The following is a 20,890-nucleotide window of genomic DNA, read 5'->3' as shown; positions in this document are numbered from 1 at the left end:
TTCTTTTTTTTAACCCTAAAAATACTATTTTATTTATCTCTGACCTTCATTGAAGACACTTAAATCAAGGTGTTTTTTTTCCCTCTTGTTGATTTAATAATTTTGAACTTAATTACTTGACAAGCTATTCTGGTAGTTTTCTAAAAGGTTAGTAGCATTTGAAAAGAAGCAAAAGATTAATAAATAAATGACTCTCAATGTCTTCATGCTGACAGGAAATAACTGACAGTTTTGAACTTGAAAGCTTTAATCATTTCATTTTTGTCATAGTCTAAGTTTTATATCAAACTTAACTTGTAATTAATTTTACAATGAATTCTCTTAGCAGTTTTACATGTCAAGCAAAATTATATAGAAGAGCTATGCAGAATAGAAAATAAATGCAAGAATGCATACACATTGAGTTAAAAAATAATTCTAACAAATACATGACTGTATATACTTAAGTATTGAAACACATAAAAATGCCAAAAACAAACAAACAAACAAAAGCAGGAGCTGGGCAGTAGTGTACTTGGTTAACTTGTATGTTACCATGTGAATGGACCTGGGTTCAAGCCTCAGCTTCCTACCTGAGAAAGAAGGACTTCACAGGTGGTAGAGCAGTGTTGCAGACATTTCTGTCTTTATCTGTCTGTCCCCGTCTATCTCAGTCTCTTTCTGTTCCTCTGTCCTATCAAATTGAATAAAGTTAAAAAATGTTTTTATCAAGTTTTTTTAAGGGAGTTGGGTGGTACCGCGGCGGGTTAAGCGCACGTGGCACAAAGCGTAAGGACCGGCATAAGCATCCCGGTTCAAGCCCCCTGCTCTCTACTTGCAGGCGAGTCGCTTCACAGGGGGTGAAGCAGGTCTGCAGGTGTCTTTCTTCCTCCCTGTCTTCCCCTCCTCTCTCCATTTTTCTCTGCCCTATCTAACAACGATGACATCAATAACAACAATAATAACTACAACAATAAAAAACAAGGGCAACACAAGAGAATGAATAAATATAAAAATTGTTTTTTTAAAAAGTTTTTTAAAATTATATTTATTGGATAGAGACAGCCAGAGATTGAGAGGGTAGGAGTAGACAGAGAGGGAGAGAAACGGAGAGATATCTGTGGCACTGCTTTACCACTCGCAGGGCTTTCCCCCTGTGAGTGGGGACAAGGGCTGAGCCTGGGTCCTTGTACACTATAACATGTGCACTCAACCAAGTGTGCTACCACTCAGACCCCAAAATCTTTCCTTTAGAAAAAAGTAACCTATCTCTAATTCCTTGGGAAAACTATTCTTGGACATGTAGGGACACATATGGTAGGAGTGGTGGAACTGTACCCTTACTATTTTCTAATATTGTAACTCACTACTAAATCTCTAATTAAAAAACACTAAAAATAAGTAGAACAGAAATAAATAAAAACAGTTTAGTAAATATGTTGTTAATGTTTCGGGGGCTCCAGCAGGCCAGGCTAGCTTCACGGTGGTGAACAGAGACTTGAGGACACACGGCTGGACTGAGAAGCTGTATATCTTTATTCACGAACAGGCAAATCACCACACCATGTGCTTCCCCATGTTTCTTCTTCCGCAAATTCATGAATCGATCCATATTTTTAACATTTATCTCTGGACCACTCTGTGGTTTCTGCCCAACGCCAGCTCGCAGGAGCCCAACGCCAGCCCATATGAGCCGGCTTTCTGCCGCGTGGCACGGGGCATTGGGCATGGGCTCCCTCCACGCTGCTCGGCCGCTGGGAACAGTGCAGCAGACATGGCAGGGGCATGGGGCAGGGCCGTGGCGGCCTATCATGGCTGCCATCCCGGGGCACCTCGGCCCGCGCCTTCTGCACGGCTGGCCCATCCGCCCTCATGCTATGAAGTCTGGACAGATCCCAGACCACCTGGAGACCGCGGGCTCCCTGCTGAAACTGGGCCCCCTGGTCGAGATCTCCAGCTTGGGTCTGAAGGCAGACAAGCTAGAACACGCAGAGATTCATCCAGAGATTGCAACCTATAATTCCTAGAAGTGGAGCTGCTCGGGAAGCCACCTCCAGATGGTCACCCCATCAAGACAGATGTACAACAATTCACCCCCTGGCAATTCTTCGGTGGACATCTGCTTTGGACTTCTATCGGACTCACTGGTACACCTCGGATACTTTGCACAAAACTAGCAGCTTCCCTTATGCTGCTGGGTTTCTCAAAGACTGACTGCAGCCATGCCTTAGGACTCTAGGCCTCCCCCTCCCCCCATGCTAGAAAATGCCCGTCGAGACAAGTACAGCCCCCAGAGGCAGGAAATGTTTTTTCTAAGCTGATAAAGTTTTGCCCAGAGGCAAAAAACGGCCCCCTCAGGCCTTCCCTTGGCAGCACACTGGTTCTTGTTACTCGCTTACATGTTTCTCCATGTTTGTGCCAGTTTCTTTTTTGAAAATGCCTGTATGATATAGGTTTCTGTTCACCCCACACCCCTGATACTGTAGTCATTTAGTTAAAAAGGAAAGGGGGAATTGTTGTATGCTTTACATTGGTTAGGTCTAGCTCTCCCCCCGCCAGAAAAATTGGTTTGGCCCCTGCTAGTTTCGCGGCCGCTTGTACCCGCCCCAAGGGAACCCCTACAGAGTTCCAGAGTTCTTGGTGCTGTGTGTGAGGAGAAGGATGCAGGAGAGTTCTGTGTGGTGGTTAGTTTAAGGGTCTCTCTCTGCCGCCAGAGGAGAAAGACAGGAGAGCACATGTTTGCCCGCTCGTGAATAAAGATATACAGCTTCCCAGCCCAGCCGTGTATCCCTGAGTCTGTCTCTGTTCACCACCTCGAAGATAGCCCGGCCTGCTGGAGCCCCCCGAAACATTAACAACATAAATATATCTGTTATGGACACAACAGAGCAAAATTATTCAACAGCATGACACATTTAAATTTTTTTCAAGATTTAAGCTTTCTGCTCTAATCTTTCTTTCTCTCTTTTTTGCCACAAGGGTTATCACTGCTGCCTCCACTATGAATCCACGGTTCCTGGCAAGCATTATTTCCTTTTTTTTATCAGCATAGAGAGAAATTAAGAGAGGACAGAGGAAATAAGCACCTGCAGACCTGCTCCACTGCTTGTGAAGTGACCCTCCTGTGGGTGGGGAGCAGAGGCTCAAATCAGTATCCTTGCATGGTCCTTGGGTTAGTACTATGTGCACTTAGCCCAGTGCACTACTGTCACCTAACCCCAGCTTTACCCTTTCTATGTTGAATTATACCCTCTATTGGCCTCCATAAGGGAAGCCCAAGTCTAGTCTTTCATATTTCTCTTTTTCTTAATTTGTTAGGGTTAGTCTCTGTTACACTCTCCTCAGCCATTTTATAGAGGATAAAAGGGAAGTCAGGTAATATCTTTTACCTTGTAAAAAAAAAGAATATATATATTCCAACATTACAACTTTTTAAAATGTGCAGTTCTGTGACATTACGGACAATCACAGTATTGTGAGAATTCTCCAGTTTAAAGTGTGCATACTACTACATTTTCCCTTTTGAGGGCCATATTACTAACCTGTCACTTCTCGTTGTTGGTACTCTTTGTTTTTAAGAACAGGGTGTGAAATCCACATCCAAGGGTGGTGCTTTCTGAGCTGAGGGAGCATGTAATGGGTTATGAATCCCACAGTGCCAGCCAGGGTGAACAGCACGATACTGAGAAATGGCTGTGATAAAAGAGAGCAAAATCTCATTATTTAGTTTACAAGCATAGAAGGAGGGAATCCATGAATAATACATAACGCTGTGGTCCTTCTCCTTTTCCCTCTTAAAGATGGCCAAATTTAGCTCTTATTTCAAGTGTCTGAAAATTGTTTGTATAGAATATGAAACCAATCTCTGTGATAAGATCTGATGAGTACTAAAATGGGGTGCTCAATTAGTCTGTGGAAATCCAGAGGCTGATAGAATTCTGCCCATGGAGTACATTTTCCTCCTTAAAAGAATGTGGAACAACACATTTAAATAACAGAGTTTCCCTGTTAAAAGGAAAGCTGATAAATGACTAAAAATATTATAGAGCAACAGCAATTATTTATAAGAACTTGAGCCAGAAATCCCATCTGGAGATCTTTGTTTTTCTTTCTTTTAAAACTCCCTAATATTAAAAACATTTTATTTATTATTTACTTATTATAGAGGCATAGAGAAGTTGATAAGGGAAGGGGAAGACAGAGGGGGAGAATGAACCAGAGAGATACCTCTAGACTTGCTTTAAACACTTACAAAGCTTTTCCCCTGCAGGTTGTGGCCAGGGACTTGAAACTGGGTCTTTGTGCCCTATGATGTGTGCACTTAATAAGGTATGCCACTGCCTGCCCCCTTTGGTTTTTCTAATTGAAAATTATATTATAACTTTTGTCTCTTTGCTCCCTATCTCATTCATAATAATGTTGGTGCCTCTTTTCCTGCTCACAGTAAGTGCTATTAGCCTGTCTTATAATTACTGACTGTCCTTATGGTGGATTCCCTAAGACATACTATTTCTCTTGCAATCAAAACAACTCTCCAGATGGGGAAATATGTGGAAAATAATAAGTGAACCAAATCTATGATACAGTCCAACTATTACCCTAGACATAGCACTCAAAGTTCATATCCTTGAATTTTCCTACTAGCATTTTGTTTTCCTCCTCTGGCTACAGTCTTGGCAATAACATGGACGTTCAGAAGGACTCTGTTATTAAGGAATTAGAATGTGGGAAGAGTATAAAGTCCAGTAGATACATACTCGCAAGGACAGGAATACAGTGCTGGCACTGATTGCAAATGACAAAACAGCAGCCACTGAGCAGATGATGAGATCCGATTTTAAGACATCCTTCTGTAAAGACAAAACCATCCATGAAGTTGCTCATCTTAATTTCTCTTGGCATCTCTGTGTCACCAGGAAAGTCAATGATAAAACAGACCTACTAGCTTTTTCCAAAATGGAGACCCTAAATTTCCATCTGCACTATTTCATCTTCCCTTTAGGTTCATGATTAGTCAACATTTTTTTCTGTTTATATATTAACTCTTTTTCAGCCACCAGGTTCCAGATGATACCATGATGTCAATCTGACTTCCCTGGGCAGACAACCCCACCATGTGTCCTGGAGCTCCACCTCCCCAGAGCCCTGCCCCACTAGGGAAAGAGAGAGACAGGCTGGGAGTATGGCTCGACCTGCCAACGCCCATGTTCAGAGGGGAAGCAATTACAGAAGCCAGACCTTCCACCTTCTGTATCCCACAATGATCCTGGGCCCATGCTCCCAGAGGGGTAAAAAATAGGAAAGCTATTGGGGAGAGGATGGGATGTGGAGTTCTGTGGGTGGGGATTGTATGGAAATATACCCCTCTTGTCCTATAGGCTTGTCAATATTTCCATTTTATACATAAAAATTTTTAAATATATTAACCTTGTACAAACTATTCTTTCATCCCACCATTATATTATATATTATATTATAATATATATTATAATATATATTATATATTATATTCCGAAAGGACATTTTGAATGGAGTGCTTCCTGTTTGAGGGATATCAGGAAGACTAAAACAAATGGAGGAGAAAAGAAAAAGGAAATGTACCCAACATACTTAGCTCACATCTGCCAAAGAAGAAAAGAAAGCATTTTCTACCTCACAGGACTTTCTACCAACAAGAAGCATACTACTCTTCTCTTCAAAGACAAGAATACAGATGACTTACAAGGTGCCCACCCAGGTCTCATAATGGAGGATACAATGCTAAAAATCTCTACTTGACTTTGCTTGTAACATGTAAACAGCTTTGTATGCCAGACAAAAGTTTCTTACACATTTTGTTATTTTTTTTTAACCATAGCAGACTTTAAATTTAAGTTTACCAGTGTATTGTGTAAAGACCTATTTAAAATCATTTTAAATATGCATATGGATTATATACACATATGCAGAAAACTATCAGCAACTTAATAATTTTCATATGCAGAAAACTATCAGCAACCTAATAATGTTCCATCTTGTTAAATTGGGATGTGAGCAAAGGCTAGGGGAAAAAAAGACAAATTAAATGAAAGAATGACATTAATATTACAGATTAAATACTACAGATTAAGGAAATGACCTATTAGCACAAATAGAGCACAATAGTAACTTAGAACTAAATTATAAAAGGAAATGAGAAAACACTGGTTTTCCTTCTTTGTGCAGAGATCAGCTAATTACTGGACACAACTATTGAACATGTAAAGTATAACACTCTTCTATGAAAACTGAATCTAATACAACTATATCAGTATCTGAAAAAGAAAAGGAACTATGTTTCCTAAATAGACTTATGAATGTCCTCTACCAGAAAATGGTACAGAACATTTATCTACATTCCCTTTCATTACATCTTTTTTTTCTAGTTTTGAAAAACTAAATGTGCAAGTCATGCTGCTGGCTTAACTTGACATCCTAAGCAATAGAAAGAAAACAGCTTAAATAGAGTTAACAATAACTTGAGCTAGCAGCTGTGGCTTGTTTAGAATAATTAATAACATGGTAAACAGATCAATTCTGAAAATAAATTCATTAATTATATGTTAAAATGTATTAAATTTCCTCTCAAATATATTTCCAAATCATTACAATTATCAAAAGGCTGCCAGAAGCAACGGGCTCATTGTGCAGCAGGCACCAAACCCCAATAATAAAGCTTGCAGCAAAAAAAAAAAGGAAAATGTTCATAAATAGACTAATAGAAGTAGGGTTAAGTAATTTAATGAAGGTCTTTACACTAAATGAAGGAAAGGATAATCTTTTCAACAAAAACACTGGAACAACTAGATAGCTAACTACAAGGGGAAAAAAACACGTTTCACATCACATACAAAAAGAAATACAACTTGAATCATGAAACAATAATTTTTCTCAAAGAAAACATATGAGATTTTAATGACCTTGGGTTTGGCAAAGCTTCCTTAAAGTAGGACACTAAAAGATGAAACTGAAATGTAAAAGTTTAATTTGCACCTTATAAAAAAGGAAACAGCACTCTCTTTTTTCAATACCACAAAGCAGTTATTCTTTCATTTATAGATTTCATTTTTATAACATATTATAAAAGGAAGCTTGAAAGACCTCTAACCTGCATTTCAGAGATAATTATTGTGTTCTGTGAAAACAATATGTAATTTTGATTGTTTTTTTTGTTTAAATAATTTAATTGTTCACTTAAATATGTATTATTTTACATTTTTAAAATAAAGATATAAATGAGTTTATGTTTTCTTTTAATTTTGTTAGACAAAGGGGGACTTATTGGTACAGTCCTCTTCCTTCATAACAACTAGAAAATGTCTACGACCTGCTGATTTGCTTATTAAATTAGATAAAGGGGGACTTATTGGTACAGTCCTCTTCCTACATAACAACTAGAAAATGTCTATGACCTGGTGATTTGCTTATTAAATTAGAATTTTTATATCAATGAGAATCACAGTGTAAGTTCACAAGGTTTGATCCCTGACAAAATCAGTAGCCAAAAGTGAGCAGTGCTCTACTTGACAAATAAGTATAGTTTTAGAATCTCCATTTCACTTAATAATTGTTCTAAGTCTTAAAACTGAATTATGCAGTCTTAAATCTTATTAATAAAGTATCAACATTCTAAGCAAAATACAAATTTAAGAGGTCTCTACAATTTTAAAAATCAATGTTCTATTACATGATTACATTGTAGCATAATGTTACATAACACTGCAGCACTTCATATCATAATGGAAAAGATAACATCATTAACATTACTATGTATTCTGAAACCAGTATTTCTGTGTGAGAATATTTAACCATGCTTCTAACTATAACCATGATGTATACTGTTTTCCTATGCATATTTTATAAAAGTCAAAATTTTACTGTTCGTATAACTTTCTATTTTTCAATAGAACTTCCTTTTGTTTTAAGCATTCTTACACTGTATGCTGTTGTACAGATGAATAGTCACTTAATGACTAAATAATTTCCTATCTTGTGAGATACATACACACACACAAATGCACATACAATGTCACACTGAACACTCAACACATTAATTTAGTACATGAAAGCAAATGAGGTGCAGTTAGGACAAAAATCTCTGACTATAAGACACTGTTGTCTTTCATTTTCACCATTATAAATCAAGATACTGATTATCTTCATGAGCCTATTTTTTCATATTTTGAATTAATTCTCCAGAAAACTGACAAGTAGATTTACTACATCATAAGTTGTAAATATTTTATGATTTTTGACAAATTATGCTTTTCCAGATGATTGCAATAATTTATACAGATATAAATGACGTCTAAGACATCATGTCATCATAATAAATAATGCCATCAGTTTCTCTGTGCTGTGAACAAAGAAAAATATTTTTTCCTTTTTAAATATATATCCAACAGAGCTGTCAATAGAGAATGGGGCCTGCATGACAAATATACCATTCCTGGAGACCATTTTTTCCACCCATTATTTGTTGATAGAAACAAAAACAAAATAATGTGTTCCAGGAGGTGGTGCAGTAGAGAAAGCTTTGTATTCTCAAGCATGAGGTCTGGAGTTCAATCTTCAGCAGAACATGTCCCAGTCCAGTTTTCTCTATCCCTCCTCCCGAATCTTATCATAAATAAATAAATAAATAAATAAATAAATAAATAAATAAATTTTTAAAATGAGAGAAAGGAAGAGATACAGTGAGAGGCACTCGTAGCATTGCTTCACCACTTGTGAAGCTTCCTCCCCCCAGGGGCTTCAACCTCGGTCCTTGTGCATAGTAATACGTGTGCTCTACTAAGTTCACCACAACTCAACCACACAAAAAATATATTAATTTGTATTTATTTACTTAGAAGATGTTAAACACAGTTCAAACACTACATGTTACTTTTTTCTTGCTTTATAAAAATGATCTTGCTATTTGTGCATGCCATTCTAAGTAGTTTAATAGTTTATTCATATTAATAATTTATCAATAGTTTATTAATAGCTTGTTTATTTCACTATTTACCTTGCCACCAGGGTTATTGCTCTTATGTGGTGTTTGAAAAACTCCACTATTCCTAGTAGCCATTATTTTTCAGAAAGAGCGAGAGACAGAGAATGAGAAATGCAGAGGGGAGAGAGACAGGTAGGAAAGATACTTGCAGCACTACTCCACTTCTCATGAAGCTTCCCCAGCAGGTAGGGATCTGGGGCTTGATGCTAGGTTCTTGTGCATGATAACATGTGCTTATCTGGATGAATCATGACTTCACCAGTATGTACTTATTTTTTTTTTTATTTTTATTTATAAAAGGAAACACTGGGGAGTCGGGCTGTAGCGCAGTGGGTTAAGCGCAGGTGGCGCTAAGCACAAGGACCAGCATAAGGATCCTGGTTCAAGTCCTGGCTCCCCACCTGCAGGTGTGTCACTTCACAAGCGGTGAAACAGGTCTGCAGGTGTCTATCTTTCTCTCCCCCTCTCTGTCTTCCCCTCCTCTCTCCATTTCACTCTGTCCTATCCAACAACAATGACAACAATAATAACTGCAACAATAAAACAACAAGGGCAACAAGAGAGAATAAATTAAAATAAATATAAAAAATTTAAAAAGGAAACACTGACAAAAACCATAGGATAAGAGAGGTACAACTCCACACAATTCCCACCAATTGAACTCTGTATCCCTTCCCTTCCCCTGATAGCTTTCCTCTGGGAGTATGGGCCAGGGTCATTATGGGGTACAGAAGGTGGGAGGTCTCGCTTCTGTAATTACTTCCCTGCTAAACATAGGCATTGACAGATCGATCCATACTCCCAGCCTGTCTCTTCCCTAATGGGGCGGCTCCTGGGAAGCAGGGCTCCAGGACACATTGGTGGGGTTGTCTGTCCAAGGAAGTCCAGATGGCAATTTTTTTAATCTAATAGATAGAAATTTACTGTAGGTGGAATCAATTTATATCTTGCTTCCTTTATATCATGTTACCTTGTTAATTCACCCATGCCATGCCACATGTAGCTCATGTACGTTTATTTATTTATTTTTTTGCTATACATTACCTATTTTACTATTGCTGGACTTCTCATGTTTGACTGGCTTCATATTTGAGACATTTATGAATGAATGGTATCATGTCATCATATGCGTATTCTAGCACAAATATTCCAGGTCAGTATCTAAGAGTAAAATTACTGATTGCACTACATACATGTATTTTCAAATTTATGATTCCAAGATGCTTCCAAGATTTATAATACTATAGATCACTTGATTACAATTTCTATCAAAACTTAGTATTATTGAACTTTTAATGTTTTGTCTGTATGGAAGATGCCAAATGGTAAATTAATATGCTTTTAGTTTGGAGTTCCTGATTATTAATTAGATTGCATGTGTATTTAATTTTGGGTAACTTATTTCATTTCTCTAAAGTATATGTGTTATCCCATTTTAAATAGAGATTTCTGTTTTTTTTAAGTAAAAATGTTTTTTAAATTTATTTATTGTATAGAGACAGCCAGAAATGGAGCGGGAAGGGGGTAAGAGAGGGAGAAACACAGATAGACACATGAAAAAGTGCTTCACCTCTGGCAAAGCTTTCCCCTTGTGGGTAGAGACCAACTGTCTTGAACCTGGGCCCTTGCACATTGTATCATGTGCACTCAAGAGATTTCTGGTTTCTTACTGATTCATCTTGATGTTTTTTAATGATCTAAAGAAATTTTATATTCCTTTTAACACTTGTGATTTTCCAGGTACATAGTTTAAATTTGTTTCCCATTGTAACATTTTAATGTATCTTGATGCTATTTTATATAGATCAGCATTTTCATATTTAAATAATATTAGGTGATGAGAGGATTGGGGCTCTAGGTTGGGAAGGGGAATAAGAATATTTTGTAGACACTCATCATGTGGAACTGGAACTATGCTGTGAATAATTAACCGTGCAATAAAAATTTTAATGTGAAAATTCTATCTCATATAATAAGAATCATTTCTATCTAGTATCATAAAATAATTTTCTTTATTATAACTATAAGCATCTCCAACTTTTGTCATCTTACATTCAGATTTATAATCCAGTTGGGATGGACTTTTTATTGTGAGAGTGTTATTAAAATTTGTTACTTCTATTTTTTAACATATCATTTCCCTTTTTAAAAGAATCAGAAGTTACATTCTCTATTTCCTATCATAATTGCACAAATTTTTCTCCTTTTAAAATATATTTTAATTAATTAATTTATTTTTCATTATGAGAATTAATGGTTTACAATACATACAGTTGATGGTACATATGTAAAATTTCTGTTTTCTGCAAAAAACTCTCACTCCCATCCTAGGTCCTCCTCCACCACCATGCAGCAGGACCTGAAAGTCTCCCACTCTCAGAGTCCTTTACTTTACTGCAATACACTGAGCCCAGTCAAATTCTATTTTGTGTTTCCTCTTTCTATTCTTATTTCTCAGTTTCTGTCCATGAGCGAGATCATCCCATATTCATTCTGGTTTATCTCACATAACATGATTCCCTTAAGCTACATCCAAGATGAGGTAAAGGAGGTGAATTCAACATTCTTAATAGCTAAGTGGTGTTTCATTATGTATATAACCACACGTTTTTAGTCACTCATCTATTTTTAGAGACTTAGGTTGCTTCCAGGTTTAGGCTATAACAAATGGTGCTGCTATGAACACAGGTATACACATATCTTTTTGGATGAGTGTGATTGATTCTTATCCTAAAGATAAGAGTAAGATATCACGAGGAGAGAAACTGAAAGGTCACAGGACAGGTTCATTTCTAGTTTTGTGAGAGTTCTCCAAATAGCTCTCTATAGGCTCTGGACCAATTTATATTCCCATTAGTGGTGCAGGAGTGTTCCTTTGTCCCTACAACCTCTCCAGTATTTGTTGTTTCTGATGCATTCTCACGGGGTGAAGTGGTATCTCCTCGTTATTTGCATTTCTCTGACAATTAATGTCTTGGAACTTTTTTCATATCTAAATTTAATGTAATCCCCATCAAGGTCCCACCAGTTTTTTTCAAGAGAATAGGAAAAAAGCTGTAAATGTGTATATGGACCCAGAAAATAAAGACCCAGACTTATCAAAGCAATCTTGAGAAAGAAGAACAGAGCTGAGGCATCATTCCTACAGATCTCAAACTATATTATAAGGTCATTGTAATAAAAATTCTGATACTGGAGCAAAAACAGACACACTTGTGGAATTGAACTGAAATACCAAAATAAACCCCCCACATCTATGGGCATCTCATTTTTGATTAGTGCCCAAACTATTAAATAAAAAAAGGGGAATCTGTTCAATACACGGTGTTGGGAAAAATCAGGTTGAAATAATCAGAAGAATGGAACTGAACCACTACATTTTATCACACATAAAAGTAAACTGCAAATGGATCAATAACTTGGATGTTCAATCAGAAACTATAAAATCCTTAAATGAAAACATTGGCAGAGTTCTTCCTCATCTAAATTTTATAGACATCTTCAGTGACACAAGGCAGACAAAAACAAAAATAAAGAAATTACACTAAATTCAATTGAAAAGCTTCTTCAAAGCAAAAGAAATCACCACCCCAAAAAGAGATGCCCTGCAAAATGGGACAAGATATGACATTCATGAGGCAAAGGCTAATAACCAAAACATACAAAAAGTTCACCAAATACACAAAAATTATTGTATTTGAAAAACTATTGTATTTACTGTCACCAAATACACAAAAATTATTGTATTTGAAAAACTATTGTATTTACTGTCAAATGTAAAACATTAATCCCCCAATAAAGGAAAAAGCGATTTATTTATTTATTAATGGGAAAGATAAGAGGAGAGAAAGAGAAACAGAGTATCTTTCTCATACATGTAATGCAAGAAACTGAACTTGTAACCTTACCTTTGAGAGTTCAGTGCTTTATCTACTATCTTCCAGTCTGCTAAACAAAATGTTCTACCATGTATGCTGAACACAATCTAAAATTAAAATCAGAACATTCACTCTTCCTGGACATTACTAAGGAATTTCAAGTCTGGAGCTCCATTTTTATCCCACTTAAACTGTATATTACTGTAGTCATGTATTCCACTTTGTGTTCTTTAAGTCAACCATATGATAATACACTCATATTTACAGTTATAGTTTACCATTGTATCTGCCACTTCCTATATTTTTTTCTTGCAAACTGGACTTTCTATTTGAGGTCACTTCCTATTTGAAATGGGTAATTTAAAATATTTTCTATTGTTTATATATTCCTAAGTATTTTACTTTTTAAAAATGGAAAGCAAAATTTTAAAATGTTTCTTATAGTTCCAGTATCTGTAGCATTTGAAGTTTTTTTTTTCCTAGTGATTTTCTGTTTCCTTGTGTAATTTTGAGGGCTTTTGTTCTTTTTAATTGAAAGTTGTTCATTTCTCCATAGAAAATTAGTTGGGAAACACTGGCAGGTCTAGGAAGAAATATTATTTTAAGAGAGGATTCATACTTGTGTTTGCTATAATGTGCTTATATTTTGGGGTCCATTAAGCTATTTATAAATTGAGGGATTCTGTGCCACCCATATTTTAGAACATGGAATGAAAATTTATAGAAATTTATAACATGTCAAGGTAGCTTTTATGCTTGCTTTCATGCTTAACACTAAGGTGAGTCTGTTTGCAACTTCCTGGCAAGAAGGAAGATGGTTATTCTCACCTAGAGACTGGGTCTTTAGTGTCCCAGCTGGATAAGCAGTTGGTCCTTGCAGAAATGGCTTTAATTTTTATTTGCAAAAGCTTAAGGGATGAAAACTGAGACCTAGGCCAGGTATAGCATAAAGGGTAAAGGGCACACATTATCATGTGTGAGGATCTTGGTTCAAGCATCCAGTCCCTAACTGGAGAGGAAACTTCAGGAGCCATAGAGAAGTATTGTAGGTGTATTTTTCTCTCTTACCCTCCTCTCTTACTCCTTGTCTTTTTTTTTTAAATACTTATTTATTTTATTTATTCCCCTTGTTGTTTTATTGTTGTAGTTACTGTTGTTGTTACTGATGTCGTCGTTGTTGGATAGGACAGAGAGAAATGGAGAGAGGAGGGGAAGACAGAGAGGAGGAGAGAAAGACAGACACCTGCAGACCTACTTCACCGCCTGTGAAGTGACTCCCCTGCAGGTGGGAGCCGGGATCCTTACGCTGGTCCTTGCGCTCTGTGCCACGTGCACTTAACCCGCTGCCCGACTCCCACTCCTTGTCTTTTTATTTTTGTATTTGAAACAATATTTTATTTATTTTTTAATTTTTATAATTTCATTTTTATTAGTGATTTACAAAATAATAGAGATACAATTCCATGCCGTTCCCACTACCAGAGTTGTGTGTCTCCATTCCCAACAATAAAAACTGTAGTAGTTCTCACAAGGTCACAGATATGGGTTGACTATTATTTCTTTTTTTCAAAAGTTATTTTTTTATGGATTTAATTATGAATGACAAGTTCATTGTATAAGAGGGGCATAATTCCACACAATTTCCACAACCAAAGTTGAGCATCCCATCCCCTTCGATAATATAAAGAGAAGAGAAAAAGAAAAGAAGGGATGGGGAGAAGAAGCTCAAGGACCGACTTAAGGATACCAGTTCGAGCTCCCAGCTCCCCACCTGCAGGGGAGTTGCTTCACAAGCAACTTTCTCTCGGTGAAGTAGGTCTGCAGTGTCTTCCCCTCCTCTCTCCATTTCTCCCTGTCCTATCTAGCAACGACAACATCAATAAAAACAACAATAACTACAACAATAATAAAAAGCAATAAGGGCAACAAAAGGGAAAATAAATAAATATAAAAACATTAAAAAAAAAAACCCTGTGACCTAGGGAACCTTGCTCTGTAGCGTCCAGGTTCCTCTGTACACTAAATTTATTATTTTTATATAATTTTTTTATATTTTGTTATATTTAAAACTTTTTGTACTTTATTCAGAATCTTCCGTTTTAGTCACTAGAGTTTATAATAGTATTTAACCTGCCATAATATCGGATGTGGAGAAATTTCATTTTCTGTCACTTATCATTTTCTCTCCCTCTCTATATTGATGTTCAATGAAGGGTCAGTACATAAAATTCTATTTTTTCTCCCACTGTTAAATAGTTAACTCAGTACTAGACAATGAACAATCAATTGTTGACTGTGATAGTCAATTTTCATGTAATACATTCCTATAAATAATTTCCTTCCTTCCTGTGTTACTGACCTATTTTCTAATGTGCATCTTTATTATTCAATCTTTATAATGTGCTCTTAAATCTCAAAGGACTAAGTTTCTCCTTTTCTTATTTCTTTAAAACTTTTACTCATTGTTATTCTTTCAACTTCAAAATTATTCTACCAATTTGTAAATATAAGTTCTTTTGAAACTGTTCTAACTATATTAAGCCTACAAATTTAGTAGAAAACATTATTTACAGTAAATTTATTAGAAAAGATTTACTAAAAAGTTTCTAGAATTTTATTATAAACAAAATTAGAAAAATGTTTTATAAATTTATGAGAAAAATCAGTAGTTTAGAAATATCAATCTTTCTATCTGAAATCAGGTTATGAATGCTTATCACTAACGTGCCACAACTTCATTTACATTTTAATATACTTAATTCATTTTCTTGTTAACAAAACTTGTTAAAATTATTCATACTGCAGTTCATATATCTTGTTGCTATTATGCTGGATCATATTTTCACTCTATTTCTAAGGTCATTTTTGTTATCTTAGATATTGTGTGTAACACTATCATTTTATGTTTCAAAATATTTAGTAATAAGAACTTCTAAATTTAACAATTCAATAATGTTAATAATTCATAAGTAATTATATTAATACTGGTAATATTATTTGTTCCTTATTCTATTTCTGAATTTATTTATGTTTAACTTACATATGTGACCTCATAGTACATTGAACATTTTAAATCCATGTTAGAATTTTATGTAGCACTAAATGCTCTGACCCTATAGAAAAGCTAGGAAACTATATCTAGGTTTTGAGGTTTTGTTAAGAAGTGTGTCATTCGAAATGGAGTTAAGGAGTCCTACAAGCTAGGAATGGTCTCATCAGTGTAATGAAGCTGAAGAGTTGACATTCTACACCGGATTCTCTGGACACAGTCCAAAGTGAAGCATGCTGAGCATGGTACCCGCTGCATTGATTAGGTTGGGGTCAGCAGTTGTAGTATCAGTAGGTATGAATTGGAAGAAGCATGGAGGAAGTGAGCCTCACCCTAGAAGTTTCAGGACTGGGAGAAAAATGGGTTCTATAGAGAAAGGGGAAGATTCCTGCTGTCTTAAGAGTTTAAGAAGTTATAGCTATAACCAAATCATTTGGCAATTGGGTTAACTTTGAAAATCCCATTGTTAGAATTTGCTGTATCATACAAGACCTCACCATAATTTATGTCATTTTATGCTATTTATATATAGTTGTATCTTACAAAGTAATGCCATAAGGGCAGTAGTGCAGCGGGTTAAGCACATGTGGTGCAAAGCACAAGGACCGGCTAAAGATCCTGGTTCGAGCCCCCAGCTCCCCACCTGCAGGGGAGCCACTTCACAGGCAGTGAAACAGGTCTCCCTTTCTCTCTTTCTCTCCCCCCCCTCTCTTCCCCTCCTCTCTTCATTTCTCTCTGTCCTATCCAATAACATCAATAACAACAACAATATCTACAACAATAAAACAAAGGCAACAAAAGGGAAAATAAATACATATTTTTTTAAAATACCACTTTACACCAGGAAAATTAACAACAAATGTTGGAGAGAATATGGGAAGAAAGGGACACTTCTGCTGGGAGTGTACTTTGGTCCAGCCTTTGTGGAAAACAGTCTAGAGATTTCTTAGAACACTAGAAATAGACAAAACCTATAGCCCAGCAAGTTCTCTCCTAGAGATTTATCCAAGGGAAATAAAAGTACCTATCAGAAGAGATCTACATATACCTATGTTCATAGCAGCACAATCTGTAATTGCTAAAATCTGAAACCAACCCAAATGTCCAACAACAGGAGAATGGCTAAGAAAAATTCTGATATATATATACATACAATTGAATACTACTCAGCTGTTAAAAATGATTAAGTTGTCTCCCGTGTGTCATCTTAAATGAAACTAGAAGATATTATGTTAAGTGAGGAAATCCAAAAAGAGAAAAAAATGCATGCCATATGATTCCACTTATAAGCGGGACATAATAAATAGGGAAAGGAAGGGAGAATACAAATGAAACAAGGACTGGGCATGGTGTATTGCATCAAAGAAAAGGACTTTGAGGAAAGAGGGGGATGGAGGGGTAGAAGAGAATTGTAGAGTCCTGGTGCATAGTGAAATTGTACTCATACACCAATGAATGACCTGTAAAGCATTAATCCCCTCGATTAAAAAAAAAACTAACACCAAGAAATTTATATCCAGTCAACACAAATTTGAAATCATCCTGTGCCATTTTTTTTTCCTGGGAAATAATGAAATGGCATCATAAAATATTTGTATAGTCTTTGCATTTTGAAAAACTCTAATGGATCTTCCCTTTGTAAGCAGCTCCTTGGTCCTTCTATGCAACATTTAAGTCAGCATGGGGCAGACATCTCCTCCTACACTAACTGTTCTCATCTCCTTCTAGTTACAGTGGCACTGAGAACCAAGACTTTGATGACAATTTCCAAGTCATGTCAAATACCCATCATACAACATAAAACACTCACCACTGAATCTTTCATCTTCTTTGGGAGAGGGTCTGCAGCCAGCTCTTCCAGATCTTTATGCAAAACTTTAGGAAACAAACTGCACTGAATGAAAGATCTGAAAGAGGAAAAACACAGAGATCTTACATAAAATATGTATTTAAAAGCTAGGGCCATGTTAAAGCACCAACTTTCACAGTTGAGGTTTAAGAGGCTGTAGGTTCTATCCCTAGCATCACCTTAAGCTAGAACCAAGCAGTGCTCTGGTCCTCTGTCTCAACCCCCCTTCTTTCTCATTCTCATAATAAATACATCTTTAAAAAAATATGATCATTACAGTTTCTGAAGTAACAGCTTTACCTGGGAGTCCATATTCACATATGACAAGTATATGCACTCTTTCATAAAAAAGGTAACCATAAAGGTAGAGTTTAGATTTTCAAAATCCATCCTACTTAAAGCTGTCAACAGTTTAAGAGGTTGTCATTATCCTACCTGTTAATAATAAACTAAACTCATAGAGACTCACTATTACTGCTAGCCCTTCAGTGCCTTACCTTCACAAAAAAAAAAAAAAAAAGAGACCCACAAAACTTAACATTCCAATAAAATACTTGACACAAAAAGTTGTGATGGAGGCCAGGTGGTAGCGTACTGGGTTAAGCATACATAGTACAAAGTACAGGGAGCACACAAGGATGCTGGTTCGAGCCCTCTGAGTCCCCACCTGGATGGAGTTCACTTCATAAGCAGTGAAGCAGGTCTGTTGGTATCTATCATTCTCTCCAACTCTCTATCTTTCCCACTCCTCTTAATTTATCTCTGTCCTATCCAATAAAAATGAAAAATGGCCACCAGGAGCAGTGGATTTGTAGTGCCAGAACCCAGCTCCAGGGATAACCATGGAGGCAAAAAAAAAAGTTGTGATAACTATGCTTAACTTCTCCCCATTTTTTGCATGCTTTAAGTTTTTTTTTTGTAACTGACAGTACAAAATTATAGTTTCTCTGACTCCTAACAGTTATGGTTATCCTGGGGTAATATTCAATTAGTTGAAATAAATTAAATGTGATAATTGATACCTGGTTGTGATTGATTAACTGATATATGAAGTTTTGGCATTACATGATGAAATTTCAGTTCCAAAGTATATATTATCAAAGATTTAAAATACACTATTAGAGGGGAAATTGGAAGATGCATTTCTTTCAAGTGACTATAAATATTAAATACTTTTAGAACTTTGGCATGAATTTCACTTTAAATCCAGAATGTTATAAGTTCTATCTGGGAAAAATAGCAAATAAAAAAAAATTCCTTTAAAAGTCGTCAGCAATCTAGTCTCCCCAGGATAACTAGTGAAGAATAAAGGCATTGATATCAATTTATGGACCCAGAGAGGATACTTGTTATAGTTTTTCACATAAGATAAAGGGAGCTTCATTATTCAAGAGATAGCTGAAAATGGTGCTTGGACACTAACAACCATCTGTTCCTGGTATTGACCTTTAATTTCAAAAGCACCAAAGCAAAGACTAAATGCTCACTGGAAATGGACTGCTGGATTTCACTTCTTTCTAGTAAGTTCTACCTTTTTATCAACCTCATCTGTTAACCAGTAAAATTAATAGCAAGAGAGTCCACATCGGGTCAGAGGGATATCTCAGCATCAGGGCACAAGTCTTGTATGCTTGAAGCCCTGTATGTGATCTCTGATACCACCATATGTTACAGAGCTAAACAGTACTTTGGCATCTCCCTCCACCTTTTCCCCACCCCCTACACACACTCACTCACTCACTCTCACACTTTCTCTTTCTCTTGAAAATGAAGAAAGACTCAAAACAAAAATGTCTAAAACATAATCACTGAAGAGGGTCCTGCACACTGATGCTTCCGTAGGAGTCATGTGTTTTCCAGTTGTGTGTGTAACAGCTGTGTGTTGTAACTCCCAATATTACTACTGTGTGCTATTATTGTGTTTTTCTAGTAGTATGTTTATCATCACTGTATTTACATGTACTACAGCTATAAGTGTCATACCAGTATAATAGTTCCATAAGAAAGCTGTTTGTGCTTAGCCATTGTGTGTACATATTACTCACAGAAGCACCGAGGGATCACTGCTCTGCCTGCTCAGGTGATAGGAAAGTGCAACCAAGAGACCACAAAAGGCAGAAAACAGTGCTGGGATGTGCTGTGTGCTCCATGGTTCCTAAGGAAAAGACAAATTTTGCAGAAAGTCAAAATTACTTGCTATAAAATGCTTCTAATTTATAGCTATTAATCAAAACAAACCAAAACATTTTAAGAAAAGTAGTAATATGTCTATATACTTCACTCAGTTGACAGTATGTGCATTTGGAACAGTGGAGTATACAGAGCATGAAAATACATGTTTTGTTCCTGTCTTGCCACCTTCAGTTAATCTTTTCTAATCTTCCTATCTATTTACCTTATCAACAATTTGAAAGGGTGAAAGCATATCAACTATGAAATTCTTCCAAATTTAAAATAAACTCTCTTCAGAATTACATGGATTTGCAAATTTTGACACACTGTATAGTTTTACCTCCTTAATAAATCTATTTTATATATTATTTTTCTATAGATAGCAAGATAAAAACATTTTATGTCTATTTATATTTCAATATATCTACATGTATCTATATCTGTGTATGTGTGTGCACTAACAAAATGAATAAAGTTAAGAATTTGGAGTTGAGGCTATTTTTAGTAGACAGCCAACAACATTACTGGTAATCTGCATTTTATAGAATCTGTCCAAGTTCAGAAAAATCAATACCTAGATATGGAACAGGACCCATGATAGGGCATACGTTCACATGTATGCATAAATTAAGGCAAAATATATACCTGAAAGCAGAAGTACATAATAGTCTGCAGTGAGTTAGTATGAAGTTCATAATGAAATAGTGTCTACTTAGACTTGGATAACCTCCTCACCAATTTCCTATTATACTTCCCTCATTCACTCCCAAGCTATTCTTATCAGAGCAAGGACTACAAAAGCTGAATAAAGGCAAGAGAACTGGCATACTTTAATGATGACTCTTTAGTCACTATAAGGCCACCCCATCAGCTGGGGACTTATTTAGGGAGTCCTGAGATTCCCAAACAGACATGATGGGCCTAGACATCAAATAAATCCCTCTCTC

At 36.2% G+C, this 20,890-nt stretch overlaps 1 protein-coding gene across 1 annotated transcript in view; it reads right to left on the bottom strand.

The window, feature by feature from the left end:
* The window catches only part of PCNX2 (pecanex 2), a 345,728-nt gene that overhangs the window by 208,218 nt on the left and 116,620 nt on the right, over positions 1-20,890 (bottom strand). The window contains exons 16-19 of the mRNA XM_007522914.3: positions 19,817-19,926; positions 17,733-17,829; positions 4,737-4,829; positions 3,522-3,672 (exon numbers count right to left, since the gene is read on the bottom strand). Of these exons, the coding sequence (XP_007522976.2) occupies positions 3,522-3,672; positions 4,737-4,829; positions 17,733-17,829; positions 19,817-19,926 (451 nt within the window). The remainder of the gene's footprint in view (positions 1-3,521; positions 3,673-4,736; positions 4,830-17,732; positions 17,830-19,816; positions 19,927-20,890) is intronic.

This window comes from Erinaceus europaeus, chromosome 6 (genome assembly GCF_950295315.1).
Source record: "Erinaceus europaeus chromosome 6, mEriEur2.1, whole genome shotgun sequence".
Lineage (NCBI taxonomy): Eukaryota > Metazoa > Chordata > Mammalia > Eulipotyphla > Erinaceidae > Erinaceus > Erinaceus europaeus.
Note: the sequence above shows the minus strand (reverse complement) of the source record. Positions and strands in the feature narration are given on the sequence as shown.